General features: G+C 36.4%; 1 protein-coding gene across 5 annotated transcripts in view; it reads left to right on the forward strand.

Annotated features, from left to right (window-relative positions):
- YAF2 (YY1 associated factor 2) overlaps positions 1-16,265 on the forward strand; it is a 73,909-nt gene that overhangs the window by 431 nt on the left and 57,213 nt on the right. For 2 of the 5 annotated variants that reach the window (XR_003914194.1, XR_003914195.1), the window contains exons 2-3: positions 115-240; positions 1,885-2,262. Coding sequence is in view for 2 of the 5 variants with exons in the window: in XM_029953542.1 (XP_029809402.1) it covers positions 115-240 (126 nt within the window). In the remaining 3 variants the exon portion in view is untranslated. Of the gene's footprint in view, positions 1-114; positions 241-1,884; positions 2,263-4,230; positions 4,431-16,265 lie in introns of those variants that run through there. The other 3 variants (XM_029953542.1, XM_029953543.1, XR_003914196.1) reach the window with 2 other exon arrangements.

The raw sequence follows: 16,265 nt of genomic DNA on the forward strand, positions 1-16,265 counted from the left end.
GCGGGGGTCGCGGAATTGGGGCGGGGGACGGGGCGGGGGCGGCCGCGGGGCCCGGCGCCGGGCGCGGCCTGCTGGTGACCCCGCGCCGCGTCGTGTCCGGGTTGTGTCCTGCAGGCCGAAGCGGCAGCCGAAGCCGTCCTCGGATGAGGGTTACTGGGACTGTAGCGTCTGCACCTTCCGGAACAGCGCCGAGGCCTTCAAGTGCATGATGTGCGATGTGCGGAAGGGCACCTCCACCCGGTGAGTCCCGGGCCTGCCCCGCGCGCCGTGGGGCGCCCGGGTCGCGGCGCAGAGGACGCCCCTGCGGCTGCCGCCCCCTCCTGTGACACTCGCAGACCTGGCGGGAGGAGGCGAGACTGAGGTGGTGGCCGCGATAGGAATTGGGTCAGATTGATTGCGACCCTTGCGATGGTTTGCGGTGAGGGGTAATTTAAGAGGCTGTAAGGTAATATGCTGCCAAGAGAGAATAAATTATTTAAGGGAGGCATTCGCAACTGCGATTGAATTCGTGTCGCTGGGTATAATACCCCCCGCCCCCCGCCCAGTCCGGGTATATTAATGTTGGCTGCATTGTTGTGTTAGTGTGTTGGAATCAAAGAAAAGCCATGAAATCCTCTGTAGGAGCAAAAGATGTAATCTAATTTAATTCCTTAAAAAAAAAAAGTATCTGATTATAGAACACACAATAGGTTAAAGTGCTTTTTTTATTTGTAGTCGGGAAGGGTTAGATCAAGGTTTTGTTTAATATTTTTATTTTAATTCTCCAATATTTTATAAATAGTTGGAGGCGAGCCCAGTCACAGGGACACATTTTTACTGAAAGTAAGTGAATATTTTTAGTTTGATTAAATGGCAATCTATTAGACTATACAAATGAGATAAAATGATCTCTGCCTATTTTCAGTCTTTATTTTATTGTAGGCTTACAGTATAATAACTCAGTCTTTCAAAAAACCACTTAAGTGAATTAAGTGGGTAAAGAAAGTCATACAGGAAATTCAGAGTCTAACATTGTTGATCTGCCAACACTTAGAGTTCTTTCACTTTTATAGGAAGATTGTCTTATAATGTGACAATGTTTAGATACCATGTATTTTGGATTACAAAGTCTGTTAGAAACTAAATGATCACAAGAGTATGAATATACTAATGTGTTATACTTTTGTTTTAAAGAAGTCATACTTTATAGTGACATTAGATTTATGTATTCAGTAGAAGTAAAATTTTTGAAAATTAGATATTCAGATTTTCAAACACTATTTATGACAATTCATTAAATTTTTAAAATGTAGAGACAGAAATAGTTAGCAGTATCTTAAAAAGTTTAATTTGCTTAGTGAAGCTAGCTGCTTTTCACATGTCTTTTTGTGAATCAGAAAATGCATTTTGCGTATTCTCATTTACACTGGATAAAATGTATTGAGCATTTTTCATGACATTTTTTGAAAAGCAAACTTTCAAACATCTAAATTTAAGAGAATATAGCAGTCCATTCTAAAAAGTAAAAAGGAACAGCACCTATTTGCTAAAGTAAATGTGGCAACTATTTTTGGACCCGTGATTTAAGTATTTTGAAAAGCAGAGTATCTTTGTATCTTTATACCAGGTTGGATTTGGTTTAGAATATATGTTTGTGTGTATATATATATATATATATATATATATATATATATATATATACGTTAATACTTTGTACTTCTTTAAAAACACTCAAACTCTTTTTTAGAAAATGTGGTTTTTGGAGGCAGGAACTGTGAAGTGGAGACATTTATTATAATCTTAATCTCTGGTACGATATTGTTGCTTTTTGTTGTTTCCTCTCTATTTTCTTGTAGCTATTAGAAAAAATACTGAAACTAGAAGAGCCTATATGTTTATTTGCAGGGACAGCAAGGAAGGGGGGAAGCTGTTGTCCTACTCCACAGCCAGTCTTGGGGTTAGAGGAACCCTGAGAAATAGAGTAGGTGGTGGCAGCTCAGAAGAGAAGAAACAGGCTGAATACCTGGCACCTGGAAGAAGAAGGAATATAGTGCACAGGGGAGTTGGCCCAGGACAGAGAAGTGGGCCTAGTTTAAAAGAGGCTTGAGGCCCACAAGGGGGCCCCTGATATTTTTTACCAGTACATCTGAGCTCTTATAGATCCAATTTTTAGTGGTGGAAACATTACTTGAGGAGGACTCAGAGAAGCATTGTCATTTGGATTGAAACTGAAGAGGCTCTGGGCAACTCACCAGAAGTCTAAGGGACACTCTGTTCCTAAAAGTAAGTGTTCTACACTACGACCCTCTCAGCTTCTTCCTTCCTCTCTCTGAATTGTATCTTCTCTTTTGATTTTGGCCCTAAGTTAAATCTAAGAGCTCTAATTTCTCTGTTATCTGTTACTTTCCAACCACTGTTTCTGAAATTCAGAGTGGAATCCATGTTTGGATAGAACAGTGGAATAGGACATCGTTAATGGGGCAGATATTGATTGCACCACGAAATATTTCCCTCTCTGGTAATGTTAGAAAAACAGGATTAAAGGATTGCAGAACACGAGAGAGAAGCAGAAGTTTCAGGTGCTGGAACAAATAATTCTCTACAACTGACATGTTAATTAGCAGTTAGGATAATTTCGAGGGTAAGGTTGGTGATTATCAAAGCAGGGACTGGATAGCAGCAGAGCTGAAGATGCAGTTTGCTAATGACATGTCTGTGTGACTGACCCTACGGGACTTGAATTGCTTGGATCAGACTGACCTTTGAACTGATTCGGTCTGGAAGTCACCAAATATGAGGCCCAGTCTAAGGCATTCCAGACATTTAAAGAGTCTTGTCTTTTTAAACCTCTAGAGAAGACAGAGCCCGTGGTCTCCCTCCAAAGTCTTTACTGATGATTATGAGTTCAAATCTTTTATATTTCATCAGAACACCATTTTCTTTTGCTATATCCTTGGTAGGTCACATTTTACTGCAGACTAGGCAGTGGAATGAGGTTATATTCATAGTAGTATTTTTAAATGAAATGTGATTTGAAGTAGTCTCATTTCCTAAATTGATCAGTTATGTTCTTTAAATTTGTGCCATTTCTGTGTTTGAATTTCAATTTTGTGCTTGCAGACCTTAACTAGTTTAAATTTGATTCATTTTTTAATCCAGAATCTAAATAAATAGATAGTTCAAGTACCTAAAGTTTTCTGTATTATACTTTTGTTAGAGAAGTAGTGATAAATGTCAAACTGACAGAAAACATTTAAAAAAGAAAAAGCTATGGTGACAAGTTACTATGAAAGGCACTATACAGTTTCCTTTATCTTGATGTCTTCCTCATCAAGTTCTTGTAATGCAATAAGTGTCTCAAACCTAAGAAAGTTTAAGAAATTAAGAACCAGTCTAAGTCAAAGAAAGGGAAATATTTAGTATAGTGTGTTGAGGGTAGTGCAATCAGTGTATGATCGAGTTAGAGTAGTATCTCCTTGCCACTTCATATAGGAATGGAAATTACTGCCTAACTCGGATGGCACATATTTTAAAAATGAGAATAATAGAGCTATTTTTTGATTTTGAAGTGTGATCTAAATGAAAATATAAAACACTGAGTCCGTAGCAAACTTTCTGATAGAATTTAAAGTGTAACAGGTAATGTTATATTTTCTCAGGATAAGTTGTAATAGCTCTCTTAGGTTTTTGAGAGATATTATTTTATGGAACAACAAAAAAGATTTCAAAGAGAAGAAAGAGCACTAGTTGTACTAGGTGTCTGGTGACCTGTGTTCTTACCGCATTTCAACTACTTCGATGTTCAGCAGTGTTTACTGAGTGTCTTTATTTTATACAAGGGCTGTGCTAGTTATTGGCATAGAAAGGTGAGCAAGAGAGATGTTTGTTTCTTTTGTAACATTTTATGATTTTGTTGTCAAATCAGAAGCACTTTGAATTGTACCGACTTCTATACATGAGGTAGTATTAGTAAATCTTTATGTATGAGCCAAAGAGGTTGAAATTTTCTCATTTAAAAAAAGTGGTGTTTATAACTGAACACGGTAATATGGTCAGGATATGACTGTTGGTAAAAAGATGAATTATTTCAACTTTTATAAAATGGAAGTAAATTGTTAAGATTTACATTTTGAAGAAATCTAAAATTAACCCCAATTATCTGATAAAAATATTTTCAGTATTATTGTTGCCATATTTGCTGTCTATCTTCTAATTTGAGGTTTGTCACAGATTCTACTTCTCTTGGTGTAGGATTGGGAGAAAATATTGAGGACCATTTAAGTCTGTTAGCTTTTCAGAAATGCATAGTTCCCAAGCTTCCCTACCTCTCCGAGGAGCCTTTCCAGCCACCACAAAAGTTGTTCAGAGACTCCTTATTCTAGGAGGTTGGTTTGTTTGTTTGTTTGTTTTCCTCATTTCTTGGGTTAGAGCAGTCACGGGGGTTCATTGTTTACAAAGAAATTCTTAAAGCAATTAGTGTTTGGATAATTTAGAATAGTGGTTTTCAATGTGTGATCTGAGTAACCCTGGGGTTCCCTGAGACCCTTTTAGGGAGCCTGTGAGGTCCAAACTATTTTCACAGTCATATTAAGATGTTGTCTTTTACTATTGAATACTGAAAACGAACTGAGGGTTGAAGGGGAAGGGGGAGGGGGGAAGAGAGGTGGTGGTGATGGAGGAGGGCACTTGTGGGGAAGAGCACTGGGTGTTGTATGGAAACCAATTTGACAATAAACTATTAAAAAAAAAGATGTCTTTTTTGCTGTGTTAACCGTTTGTGGTTAACAGAGGCAAGGATGGATAAAACTGCTGGACCCTTAGCATGAATCAAAGCAATGGCAATGGCACTGAACGCTATCTGTATTCATCGCAGTCTTCACTCCCATGTCTGTGACATAAAAATAAAGCCAGTTTCACTTAAGCATATATTCCCGTGATAAAGTAGTACAAGTTATGAATTTTAGGAAGTCTCATGTCTTTTTTAATATATTTGATGAACTGGGAAGTAAAGTAAAGCCCTTCTGGTGCATACTTAGAGTACAGTGGTTGATTCAAGGGAAAGCATTTGTGTAGCTGTTTAATTTGCAAGCAGAACTAGATGCTTTTTATATGGAAGATCATTTTTACTTGAAAGAATGCCTGGTAAACTATGATTATTCAAAGTTGAATACGTAGCATCTATTTTCTTGAAAATGAACACAGTAAGACTGTCACTTCGAGGAAGACAATTGATAGTATTTGTTTTCAGTGATAAAATTGAACTTTAAAGTGAAAATTAGAATTTTTGAAAATGTGTAACCATGTAGATCCCAGTATTTTAAGGATGAAATCAAGTGGTGATACTAATGAATGTAACTTCTGAGAATTTGTCATGAAATTGTTGATCTTTGGAAGATCTGCCTAACAGTGAACCAGTATATTCAGATAACCAATGTGTGATGTTATAAAACCATGCATAGATAATCTGTTTAAAGTACAACATAAACCAATGGATTTTAAGGGACTACTATGAAAACTTTGTTGATGTAGTTTCTGATTTCACATGCAGCTAACCTTTGAGAAATAACTACTTGTTGTGTCTTTATGTAGTATCAAAGAAGAATATCTAACTATCTGAAAAGGCTATTAAACTACTCCTCCTTTTTCAACTACATATTTGTGGGAGTCCAGATTTCCTTCGTATTCTTGAACTAAACCATCATATTGCAACAAACTGAATGCAGAAGTAGATATGATGATCCAGATGTCCTCTGTTAAGTCAGATATTAGAGGTTTTGTGAAAGTATACAAATGCTACTCTTCACACAAAGTTACTTTTGATTTGGAAATGCAGGTTTTACAAGTATTTATATTAAATCGTGATCTACTTTATTTTTTAAATGAACTAGCATATTTAAATTATAGCTGTTTTTATTTCTAATATAGTAAGTTATTTCTTGCTAGATTAGACTTACATAAACAAGAGCTCTTTTAACTTTGAGAGTGTAAGAGAGCCTGAGACCAAAAAGTTTATGAACTGCTGGTGTAGCGTTTTACTAGTATGGGGTTCTACATCCAACAGATTTACTTCAGCAGACATTCTTTTTCTTTCATTTATCCTTTGTTAAATAAAATCTCTCTGATAACCTAATGACCTACTTGTTAAACTCAGTGGCCTAATCTCACTCTTCTTTCCATGTCATCTCCATAGTGAAATTCTCCCTTTTTAATGTCTCTAACAAATTTTTTCTGGTTTTTCTTATGCATCTCTGAAATCAGTTTCCGCCTACTGAAACATGGCTTCTTCTATATACTTTACTTTGTATGTGGCATACTCTTTCTGGAATCTAAGCCAGCAACTATCATTGTCTCAACTTTGTAACTCATCCTCATTCCTCATGTCAAGTCTTTGGATAGTCTCTCAAATCTGTCCTTTTTCCAGTTTATGTCACTATAGTTTAGAAGCCCATGTCATTTATCTTATGAATTATGACAATTTGGTTTTTTCTTCCTAATGCTGCTAAGATTATTTCAGTATATTTTAAAAAACCTATGTGATTATTTATGTTGACTCTTTTATTAAAAAAAAAAATTAAGACCTCTCCAGTGAATAAAGTCCTCTTTATTGATTAAAGGTTGAGCTCCTGAGCATGGTATTCACAGCCATAATATCTATCATCGATCTGTCTTTCTAGCTTCATTTCCTGCTGAATATCCCAACCAATCTTACGCTGCATCAGCACTTAAGTATTTTCATCAGATGGTGTTTCTTAAACTAAAAACCCTCTGGGAGGAACCCTCTGGGATTATAACCTCTCCACCCCAACTATTTTATTGTTCAGTCTGTCTTTGTAAAGATACATGTAATTATCCCTAGAAAATCATCATGTTGTGATAGTATTGTCTATATGATTTGTCTGTACTTCTGGGCAGTCTTACCCTCTCTAGTATCCTCCAAAGCTAGTGAAGTATTTGGAACATAGTAGGCATTTTAACTTTTTCAACTAAAGTTCTTTTAAATTTTGCTATTCTTATTTAACAAGTAGTATCACTTTTCCAATAACTTTAAAAAATTTTTATTTATTCAAGTTTATTTATTTATTTTGAGAGAGAGAGAGAATCCCACGCAGATTCCTCAGGGCAGACGTGTTGCGGGGCTCAATCTCATGACCACGAAATCACTACCTGAGCTGATAGCAAGAGTTGGACACTTAAATGGCTGAACCACCCAGGTGCCCTTAATAACTTCACGTTCTTTTTTATTTTAAGGTATTTTTATACCCAACATGGGGCTCGAACTCATGACCCTGAGATCAAGAGTTGCATGAAGAACATGTGTGCATTCAGGGGAGGGGCAGAGAGAGAGAGAGAGAGAGAGAGAGAGAGAGAGAGAGAGAGAATCCCAAGCAGGCCTGGCACTGTCAGCACAGAGCCTGATGTGGGGGGGCTCAAACTCTTGAACCATGAGATCATGACCTGAGCTTAACCAACTGAGCCATCCAGGCATCCCACCCCAATAACTTTTAAGACTATGCTTGTAAAAATGTTATCAGACTATTTTATCCATAATTTGTAGGTGTATATTTTAGCATTACTTTTTAAAAGTGTTTTTACAATTTTGTTTCATATTTGATGCTGTTATTTGATTAAAAGCATAGTTATTACAGTTAGACTAGTAACTGAGATGAGTGACCCAGAGTCTTCATTTCTTTGTTTTTAAACATGGAAGTAATATTTTTATAACACAATAATGTTATAACAAAATATGTAGTTATTTTGAATATTAAGAACATAAAGAACTTTGCACATCTCATATTTTTTGTTTATCTTAAAAACATGTATGTGTGCAAGTAAAAAAAATATAATTTGCCACTCAGTTTTGAAACATTTTTAGCTTTATAATTTTCATAGACATAATAGTTTCATATTTTAAGAATGATAATATACCTTACATTACATTATACCTTAGAATTTTTACAGTAGAACTTTGGAAAGTTGTTCATTATCTCACAAACCACTTATTGAGGTCTTGTTATTCAGATTATTGAAATTTGCATTGTATAACTAAAAATGAGAATAATTTCTTTACTAAAGTGAGCTAAAGTCATGAAGTCACTCTGTTGAGTGGTTTTTAAAATTGGTTGACACTGAGGGCCTATCAAAACCTAGAATATACTAAACATAGATTTGTGGTATTTGAGATTGTTTAATTGAAAAATAGTTTAGAATTCAGATTTTGCATTTATTTGAATTTACTGGTACAATTAAAGGAACAAGTTAAATTTAATTATAATTAGTGTGGAGCTAATTTTTACTTTATGGTTGAGATAGTATTGTTTTATCTCTGAACTTGTTACTATAAAAATAGATCAATTATATAAATTATTAGACCTGTAAACAACTATAGAAATCAGGCAGAAATTAAAGAAATAATGGAATTTTCCCTCATGTTGTGCTTCCAGATGTCTATTTCCAATTGTCTAAAGTCAGATTAACAGATATTTTTGTAGATATTTTCTACAATTCTGTTATCAGTTTGCCTACCTAGGTAACTGCTTATTTTTCCAAACCTAGTTTGTGTTTATCTATTGGCTGTGACATTCTCCTTGACCAATCTCAAACATGCTTTCTTTTGTGTGTCTTTTGTGCATACTTCTGATTGTGATCTTGATCTAGCTTCAGGGTTTCCTCAAAAATCCGGGGTTGATTTGTGTCTTTTTCATAAAACTGAGTATTCTCCCTCAGAGGATGAATAACTTTGGTTCAAGTTATGAGAGTAGCTGTTTTCTGATTTTAGAATCTGAATAGTGCCTCAGTTTGTGATACTTACCTTTCTTTGTTGTATCATTTAGCATACAGTAGTTTTCTGCTACCTGTATGCATTTACTCTCTTTTTATGCTGTGAGTTTCTTAAGGGAAATAGGAGCTTTTCATTACCTTTTTCAAAGATGCTTGACAAAGTGCCTGGGAAGTAATAGGTGTTCAATGAAAGTTTGTTGAAAGAGGAATATATATATTAGAAAGGAAAAGTTATTGGTATGTTTTTTTAAATATATATATAGCTTTGAAGAAGTTGGAATTTCGATATAGGTTGTATAAGTCATTATTTGGAGAAGAACCCACATGTGTACATATGTGAAATATCAGAAGTAAACGGTAGTCAACAGAATTCTAAAATTCTGTATATGCTTAATGAACACATACCATATGCCAGGAATTAGGCTGGTATTATAGTAGAATTGTGGATGAGACCCAGTTCCAGCCTCTGAGGGTTTGAATTCTAGCAAAGATAAATAATATTTGCTAATGAATAAACAGAAGAAGGAATTTATAATTAATTTTCCAATCTAGTCCTAGTTTTTGGAGAAGTCCTGTGCTCAAATCAAGAATGAAGTCAGTTATTGGTGTGGTCATTACTAGTCAAGCACTTTTGGTAAAGTGTGTTCTAACATCACAGCCAATTTCCAGTTTGGTTAGTTTTCTCAAGAAATTTCAGCCAAATGAAACTGCCATGCTGCTGCTAGGTAAAGACCTCCGCTTTTCTCTATGTATATGTCTGTATGTATGTGTGTATCAATAGTGTATATTTTTAAAAGAAATTGCTGTTTTTCAGATGATAGTTGTATAATTAAAGTAAGATTTCAGAGACTAAAATTACTTGCTTTTGAGAATTTACATATGGTGATACAGATTATTAAATTTAAGTATAATTAATAATCCCAGAAACCATTTTTTGGGAATAAAATAATTTTAAAATGAGACAACCTTATTGAATTTAACATCTGTTTCTTCCGCTATATTACTGATTATATTGGCAGTGATCTTCAGTATGCTACTCAGGTGTTTTGTTTTTGTTTTTGTTTTTTTTTTTGGGTGAAGCATTGTTGAGATTAAATGAGTTAATTTTTTTAAAGCCTTATCACAGCAGGTTACACATAGTAAGTGGTCATTGAATGGTAGCCATTATTGGTTTTTCTTTCTTTATTGTCAAGTTGGCTTCCCTATAACACCCAGTGCTCATCCCAACAAGTGCCCTCCTCCATGCCCATCACCCATTTTCTCCTCTCCCCCACCTCCATCAACCCTCAGTTCTCAGTATTTAAGAGTCTCTTATGGTTTGCCTTCTTTCCTCTCCTTAACTATTTTCCCCCCTCCCCCTTCTTCATGGTCCTTTGCTAAGTTTCTCCTGTTCCACTTACAAGTGAAAACATCTGATATCTGTCCTTATCTGCCTGACTTATTTCACATAGCATGACACCCTCAAGTCCATCCACTTTGCTATGAATGACCAGATTTAATTCTTTCTCATTGCCATGTAATACTCCATTGTATATATAAACCACATCTTCATGATCCATTCATCAGTTAATGGACCTTTAGACTCTTTCCATGATTTGGCTAATGTTGAAAGTGCTGCTATGAACATTGGGGTATATGTGCCCCTATGCATCAGCACGTTTGTATCCCTTGGGTAAATTCCTAGCAGAGCTAATGCTGGGTCATAGAGGAGTTCTATTGTTAATTTTTTGAGGAACCTCCACAGTGTTTTCCAGAGTGAGCCATTACTGTTAAGGCATATGTTTTGAAAGAATATTTATAACATATTGCTACAAAATTAATTTTGTTATTATTGGTGGTTTCATTAAAAGCCAATCTCTTTAAATTATTTGTCATTCATGTAGTAATTTTCTGTATTCAGAATGTTCTCCTTTATATCTTTCCATTTGTTCATTAAACCACCCTTCATGGAGGAGAGGAAGATGGTCATCCAATCACAGATTTACTGCTAGAGTGTAGATTGAAATGCAGGTTGACTACTGGTTGATCTTTTCATCTTTTTGTCTTGATAAAGAGGTTTATAAAACTATCCTATTTGAGTGAAATATTTCTTTGCTTATTTTTCTTTTCTTCTGAGGTGTTTAGAGGGCCAATATATTCTGGTAGATAGATTAGCATTTAGTGGGATATCAACTTTTCATTAAAGGATTTAATGAAACAGGTGTTTGAGGTTTTTTTGAGACACATTTTCCTTAATGTTTTATAGATTGTAATTTTAGTGGTATTGCAAGTAGGTAGAATATGTCATGATTTCATTTAAAGGATATTTACTAAATATCTATAATGTTTTGTTTATTGGCTTTCATGGTTGTTAGAATCTCTACCGTTTGTTACAGGATCTCTGATAATCTGTTTCAGAAGATTCAGTAAGCACTTCATTTTGCAATATTGCTTATAATGGGAAATTATAGAATTACTCAGAATTTTAGAGCTGGAAGGAACTTTTCTACAGCTTCCATGAAGTTTAGTCATTTCCTGAGACTGGCTAGTTTTTGTTATTTGAAACCTTGATAGTAGAGGGATAAGATTGTCTTCACAGGAAAGATCTTCAGAGGTTTGGGGTAGAAATACTGATATTAAAACTTTCAAAATAGGTTGAGCCCAGTGTTGTTTCCAGTCCTTTTTGTTTGGGATTTTCAGCTCAGTTCTTGCTATACTGAGAACTGCTGGGTAAAGCATAGTGATCTGCTGGGTGAAGTCTTTTCTATTTGTTGGAACTCATAACTCTAGCTTAGTATCCTCCTCTGACAGATAAGAAAACAGGCCTGGAAAGATTGTGACTTGTTTAAAGTCAGTAGCTAGTTAATGTAATGTGAGATTCAGATACCTGAATTTGTGGTTCGTTTTTATTATCTTGCCATGGTAACATTTATATTTGCTACTAAGTAACTTTTTAAGGATTTTTTTTTCTTGTAAATTGGGTATATATAGATCTAGTGCTGTATATCTTGGTAATTTCTTACATTAAACCTATTACCTATAACTAATAAAGAATTTATATTAAAACTGGGCTAGCAGCATAGTGAATAAAGAACAAACTGAGTCAATTATTTCCCCCATATTAACTATAACTAATATTTTTGACATGTAATTGTTAACAAATTTCATATTGATACTTTTTTTTTTAATGTTTGTTTATTTTGAGAGAGAGAAGAGTGCAAGCAAGGGAAGGAGAGAGGGAGAGGGGGAGAGAGAGAGAGGAAGAGAAGAGAGAGAGAGAGAAAATCCCAGGCAGGCTCTGCAGAGCCAGATGTGTGGCTTGAACTCCAAACCTTGAAATCATGACCTGAGCTGAAATTAAGAGTTGCACCCTTAACCGATTTAGCTACCCAGCTGCCCCTTGATATCTTTTATAGTGACATTATTTGTGCTTTGTATCCTGACTTTGATATCATACTATTTCTTAGTAGAAAAATCCCTGTAAATATTATTTCCCCTTTTAATGACACAAATATTAAGAATCATTAATAGTATAATTAATAACTAAGTGTATGTGTGTATATTACTATGTGTGTATGATAAAAAGTTTATGCAGCCCACTGGTAATTTTTAGACATGAGTTAAACCACTTCATTTTTATGTGTTTTATAATCTGATCAGGGTTCATTTGCACACTATCATACGAAGTACTGGGGATGATCAACTTACAACAGCACCAGGTAGGCAATACTTGGTGCCAAAGAAATGGTTGAGAAGTAGAGCTCTAAGGGGGTGCCTGGGTGACTCAGTTGGTTAAGTGGTCAACTCTTGGTTTCTTCTCAAGTCATGATCTCAGTTTGTGAGATCTAGCCCCAAGTGGGGCTGGGCGCTGTCAAGGCAGAGCCTATTTGGGATTTGCTCTCTGCCCCTCCTCTGCTCATGCTCTCGCGTGCGCGCGCTCTCGCTCTCTCTCTCTCTCTCTCTCTCAAATAGATAAATAAACTAAAAAAAAAAAAAAGGTAGAGCTGTAGGTACATTAACAGAGATGGCAAAATTGTTTTGGTCTTCTTTGATCTTTTTCTATCCTTTTTTGCTGATTATCTTTGATGTCCCCAGGGCCCAGAGTCTCCTCGCTAATATTCATTTCTAGCTTGCCTTTTTTCGTTTCCCCCAGCTTGCCTTTTTCTGATTCCTTTATTTTCTTCACTCCACCAGCAGTTCTTCCTTTACTAGAAAATCTTTTGTTTTATCTGTTCTGTAAATCTGAATAAAGTAATTGTTTCAAGTGAGAATGTAAATAACCTGAGCGGGTGTGGGGGGAAGGATTGAGTTATTTTTTTCTAAGGTAGTTAACTGTCTAGTTAGAAGTATTAAATGTTCATCGAAGACACTCCAGAAAAGGAGGAAAATAGGAATTCTCATAATAACATCTCTCCAGCCAGAGGTATCTATTTTCTTTCTATTTTTCACACGTGGATATTAGCATTTAAAATGGGGGAACTTGAGGTGTCTTTCTTTGGAAGAATGGGAGAAAGAGGGAGACTTCTAAACCAGGGGTGTTTAAGCTGATTTCCCACAACAGCTCTCACCTTGCCTCTCTCTGTGCTCCAGTACGCCTCACAAACGCTGGTGCTAGGGAATGCTCTGAAAAGAAGCCAAGAAAGTTTGGAAAATACTGTGTATCTTTATCTTCTTAGAGTTTAATAAATTGAGTCCTGAGAATCCTTTGTTTTAGCTTATTTAGTTGAGCAGTTCTCAGTCTTACTTGACTGGGTTTTGTTTTTCTCAATTATAATGCAGAACTTGTTGGGACATCCTGTTCTGTAGGCTAGGCCCTTGCTATTGAAGTGTGGTCCAAAGACCAGTGGCGGAGACATCCCCTGGGAGCTTGTTAGAAATGCACAATCTTTAGGCTCCTGGCTGGCTCAGTTGGAGGAACCTGGGACTCTTGATCTGGGTTGTGAGGTCAGTCCTCATGCTGGGTGTAGAGATGACTTAAATAAATAAAACTTTAAAAAAAAATGCAGAATCTCTGGTCCCACCAAGGATTTATGGAGTCAGAATATGCATTTTATAGATTATTCATATGCACATTAAAATTCGACAAGGATTGTGCTAGTTTTTTTCAAGATAAAATAGTGAGGTGGGCAAGCCTCTGAGGTATTCATTCTACTTGAACTGCTTTTTCCAAAGGGCTTTCCCATTTCTTGTGGTGGTGCACGTGTGTGTGCATGCTGGCAGCATTGCATGTACGAGTGTGTATGTGAGCATGCATTTGTGTACATCATTTGAGTGTGGGTGTGTCTCTGTTTATGGTGTCCCCTCTCTGGCCAACACTTCCCTCATGCATTCTTACGACAAAACATGCCTCCTCTGTTAACACTTCTCTCCTATTCCTGTTTCTGATAGCCCTCCACAGCCATACATTCCTTCACCCATACAACTCATTCCAGACTGGCTTTGGGAAACCTGTGAGAGAGCAAATTACAGGAAATAAGGGAGTAAGAAAATGTGTTTGCCAGTTAGAATCAGGTGACAGGTTTCTTGAGGTAGTTGTGTTAGTCTTCCCTCAGAAGAACCCAGAAGTTTTGAATTGTATTGGTTGGAGCCCTGAAATCTCATGAAATTTTTTCAGTGGCTGCCAGCAGGGACAAGCAAGTGGGGCTGCACGCTCCCACACTCCACTTCAGCCACGTCATCTATACTCTTACGTACTTTATTTGTTAGGATTTCTTTTAATTTATTTCCTAAAGATGTTTTGCTATCGGAACACTTTTTTTGAAACCACTGCCCTATTCCTTCCATTTAGCTTTCTACTACTTAAATTTGTCTGTTTAAACATCGGCTGGGTTTTTTGTGACAGAACTTCTCGGCCACACATTTCAAATGTTTGTGTAGTAATGGGTAGATTAAAACCTTTCTCCCTTGAAAAGCCTTTTCTTCCTCCTTCATTCCCTAGATCTTTCCTTTCTTCTCACCCATCTTATTAGACACTTTGCTCTTTTTAAAAATTTTGAAGATTTTTTAAAAAAGTTCTTTGTATGTTTAAATATTTTTGAGAGTGAGAGAAGGGAGGCAGAGATGGAGAGAGGGAATTTCAAGCAGGTTCCACAATGTCCGCCCAGAGCATGAAATGGGCTTCGTGTGGGGCTTGAACCCACGAAACATGAGATCATGACCTGAGCCGAAGTCAGATGCGTAAGTGACTGAGCCAGCAGGTGCCCCCTCTGCTCTTTTTTCAAAGACCAAGACTGGTAAAACCTAGAGCTATGTAATCATTAATTAGATGAGTAATGAGCAGTATAATTTATAGATGAGAAATATTAAATTTATTATGTCATCAAATTATGCTTTTTGGTGAAATTGATAAGGCTATTCCATTGTTTTTAGGTCTGTATGAATATGGTTATCACATTTGGTTAATATTCCCTCCTTGCCAATTTTCCATGACCTTAATGCCTCTGATCACAAGGCAGTTTCTGTACTATTCCTTGATAATTGACAGTTTGCGATCTTGCCATTTTCACTTGTGTAGGACTTCATTATTACAGATTTCTGGTGCAGGAAAATTTATCTAGTTTTATTTTTTGCCTACATGTTTTATTTATCTTATTTTATTATTTTAAAAAATGTTTATTTTGAGAAAGTGCACATGTAAGAGGGGCAGAGAGAGAGAGACAGAGAGAGAGAGGGAGGGAGAATCCCATGCAGGCTCCATGCTGTAGCACAGAGCCTGATACGGAACTCCATCCCACAGTGAGGATGGTGAGATCATGACGTGAGCTGAAATCAGGAGCTGGACGCTGAAGTGACTGAGCCACCCTACATGTTTGCTCCTACATGTTTGTTTTAAATTTTTAGGTGTATTCTGTATAATGGAAAGCAAAAAAAAGTTGGGTTTTTTTTTTTCTTCTCAGTATTTCAGAGATCTCTGCAGTTATGTAGTATAGTGGTGAAGAGTTTGGAGTCTGGAGCTTCATCATTTGGGTTTAAATATTGATCTCACCATTTACTAGCTGTGGGATCTTGTGAAAGTTAATCAACTTTTTGAGTCTCAGTTTTTACATTTATAAAATGGACTTGGTAATAACACCTACCTCATAGAATTGCTGTGAGGATTAAATGAGATAAATCTTGGAAAATACTTGACAGTGCTTGGCATATAGGAAGTCCTCAGAAAATGTTACATGAGTGGTGACATCCACTAGGAGTATAATAGTCCCTATCGTCAAGCATGTAGGTTCAAATGAGGTAACTGACAAAACCAGCACGTAAGAATAAGTGTCTTCTCACTTCTCCAAAGAGGACATCCAGATGGCCTACAGACACATAAAACGATGCTCAACATCACTCATCATCAGGGAAACACAAATCAAAACCACACTGAGATACCACCTCACGCCAGTCAGAGTGGCTAAAATGAGCAAAGCAAGAGACTATAGATGTTGGAGAGGGTGTGGAGAGATGGGCACCCTCTTACACTGTTGGTGGCAATGTAAACTGGTGCAGCCGCTCTGGAAAACAGTGTGGAGGTTCCTCAAAAAACTATC

Source organism: Suricata suricatta, chromosome 10, assembly GCF_006229205.1.
Source record: "Suricata suricatta isolate VVHF042 chromosome 10, meerkat_22Aug2017_6uvM2_HiC, whole genome shotgun sequence".
Lineage (NCBI taxonomy): Eukaryota > Metazoa > Chordata > Mammalia > Carnivora > Herpestidae > Suricata > Suricata suricatta.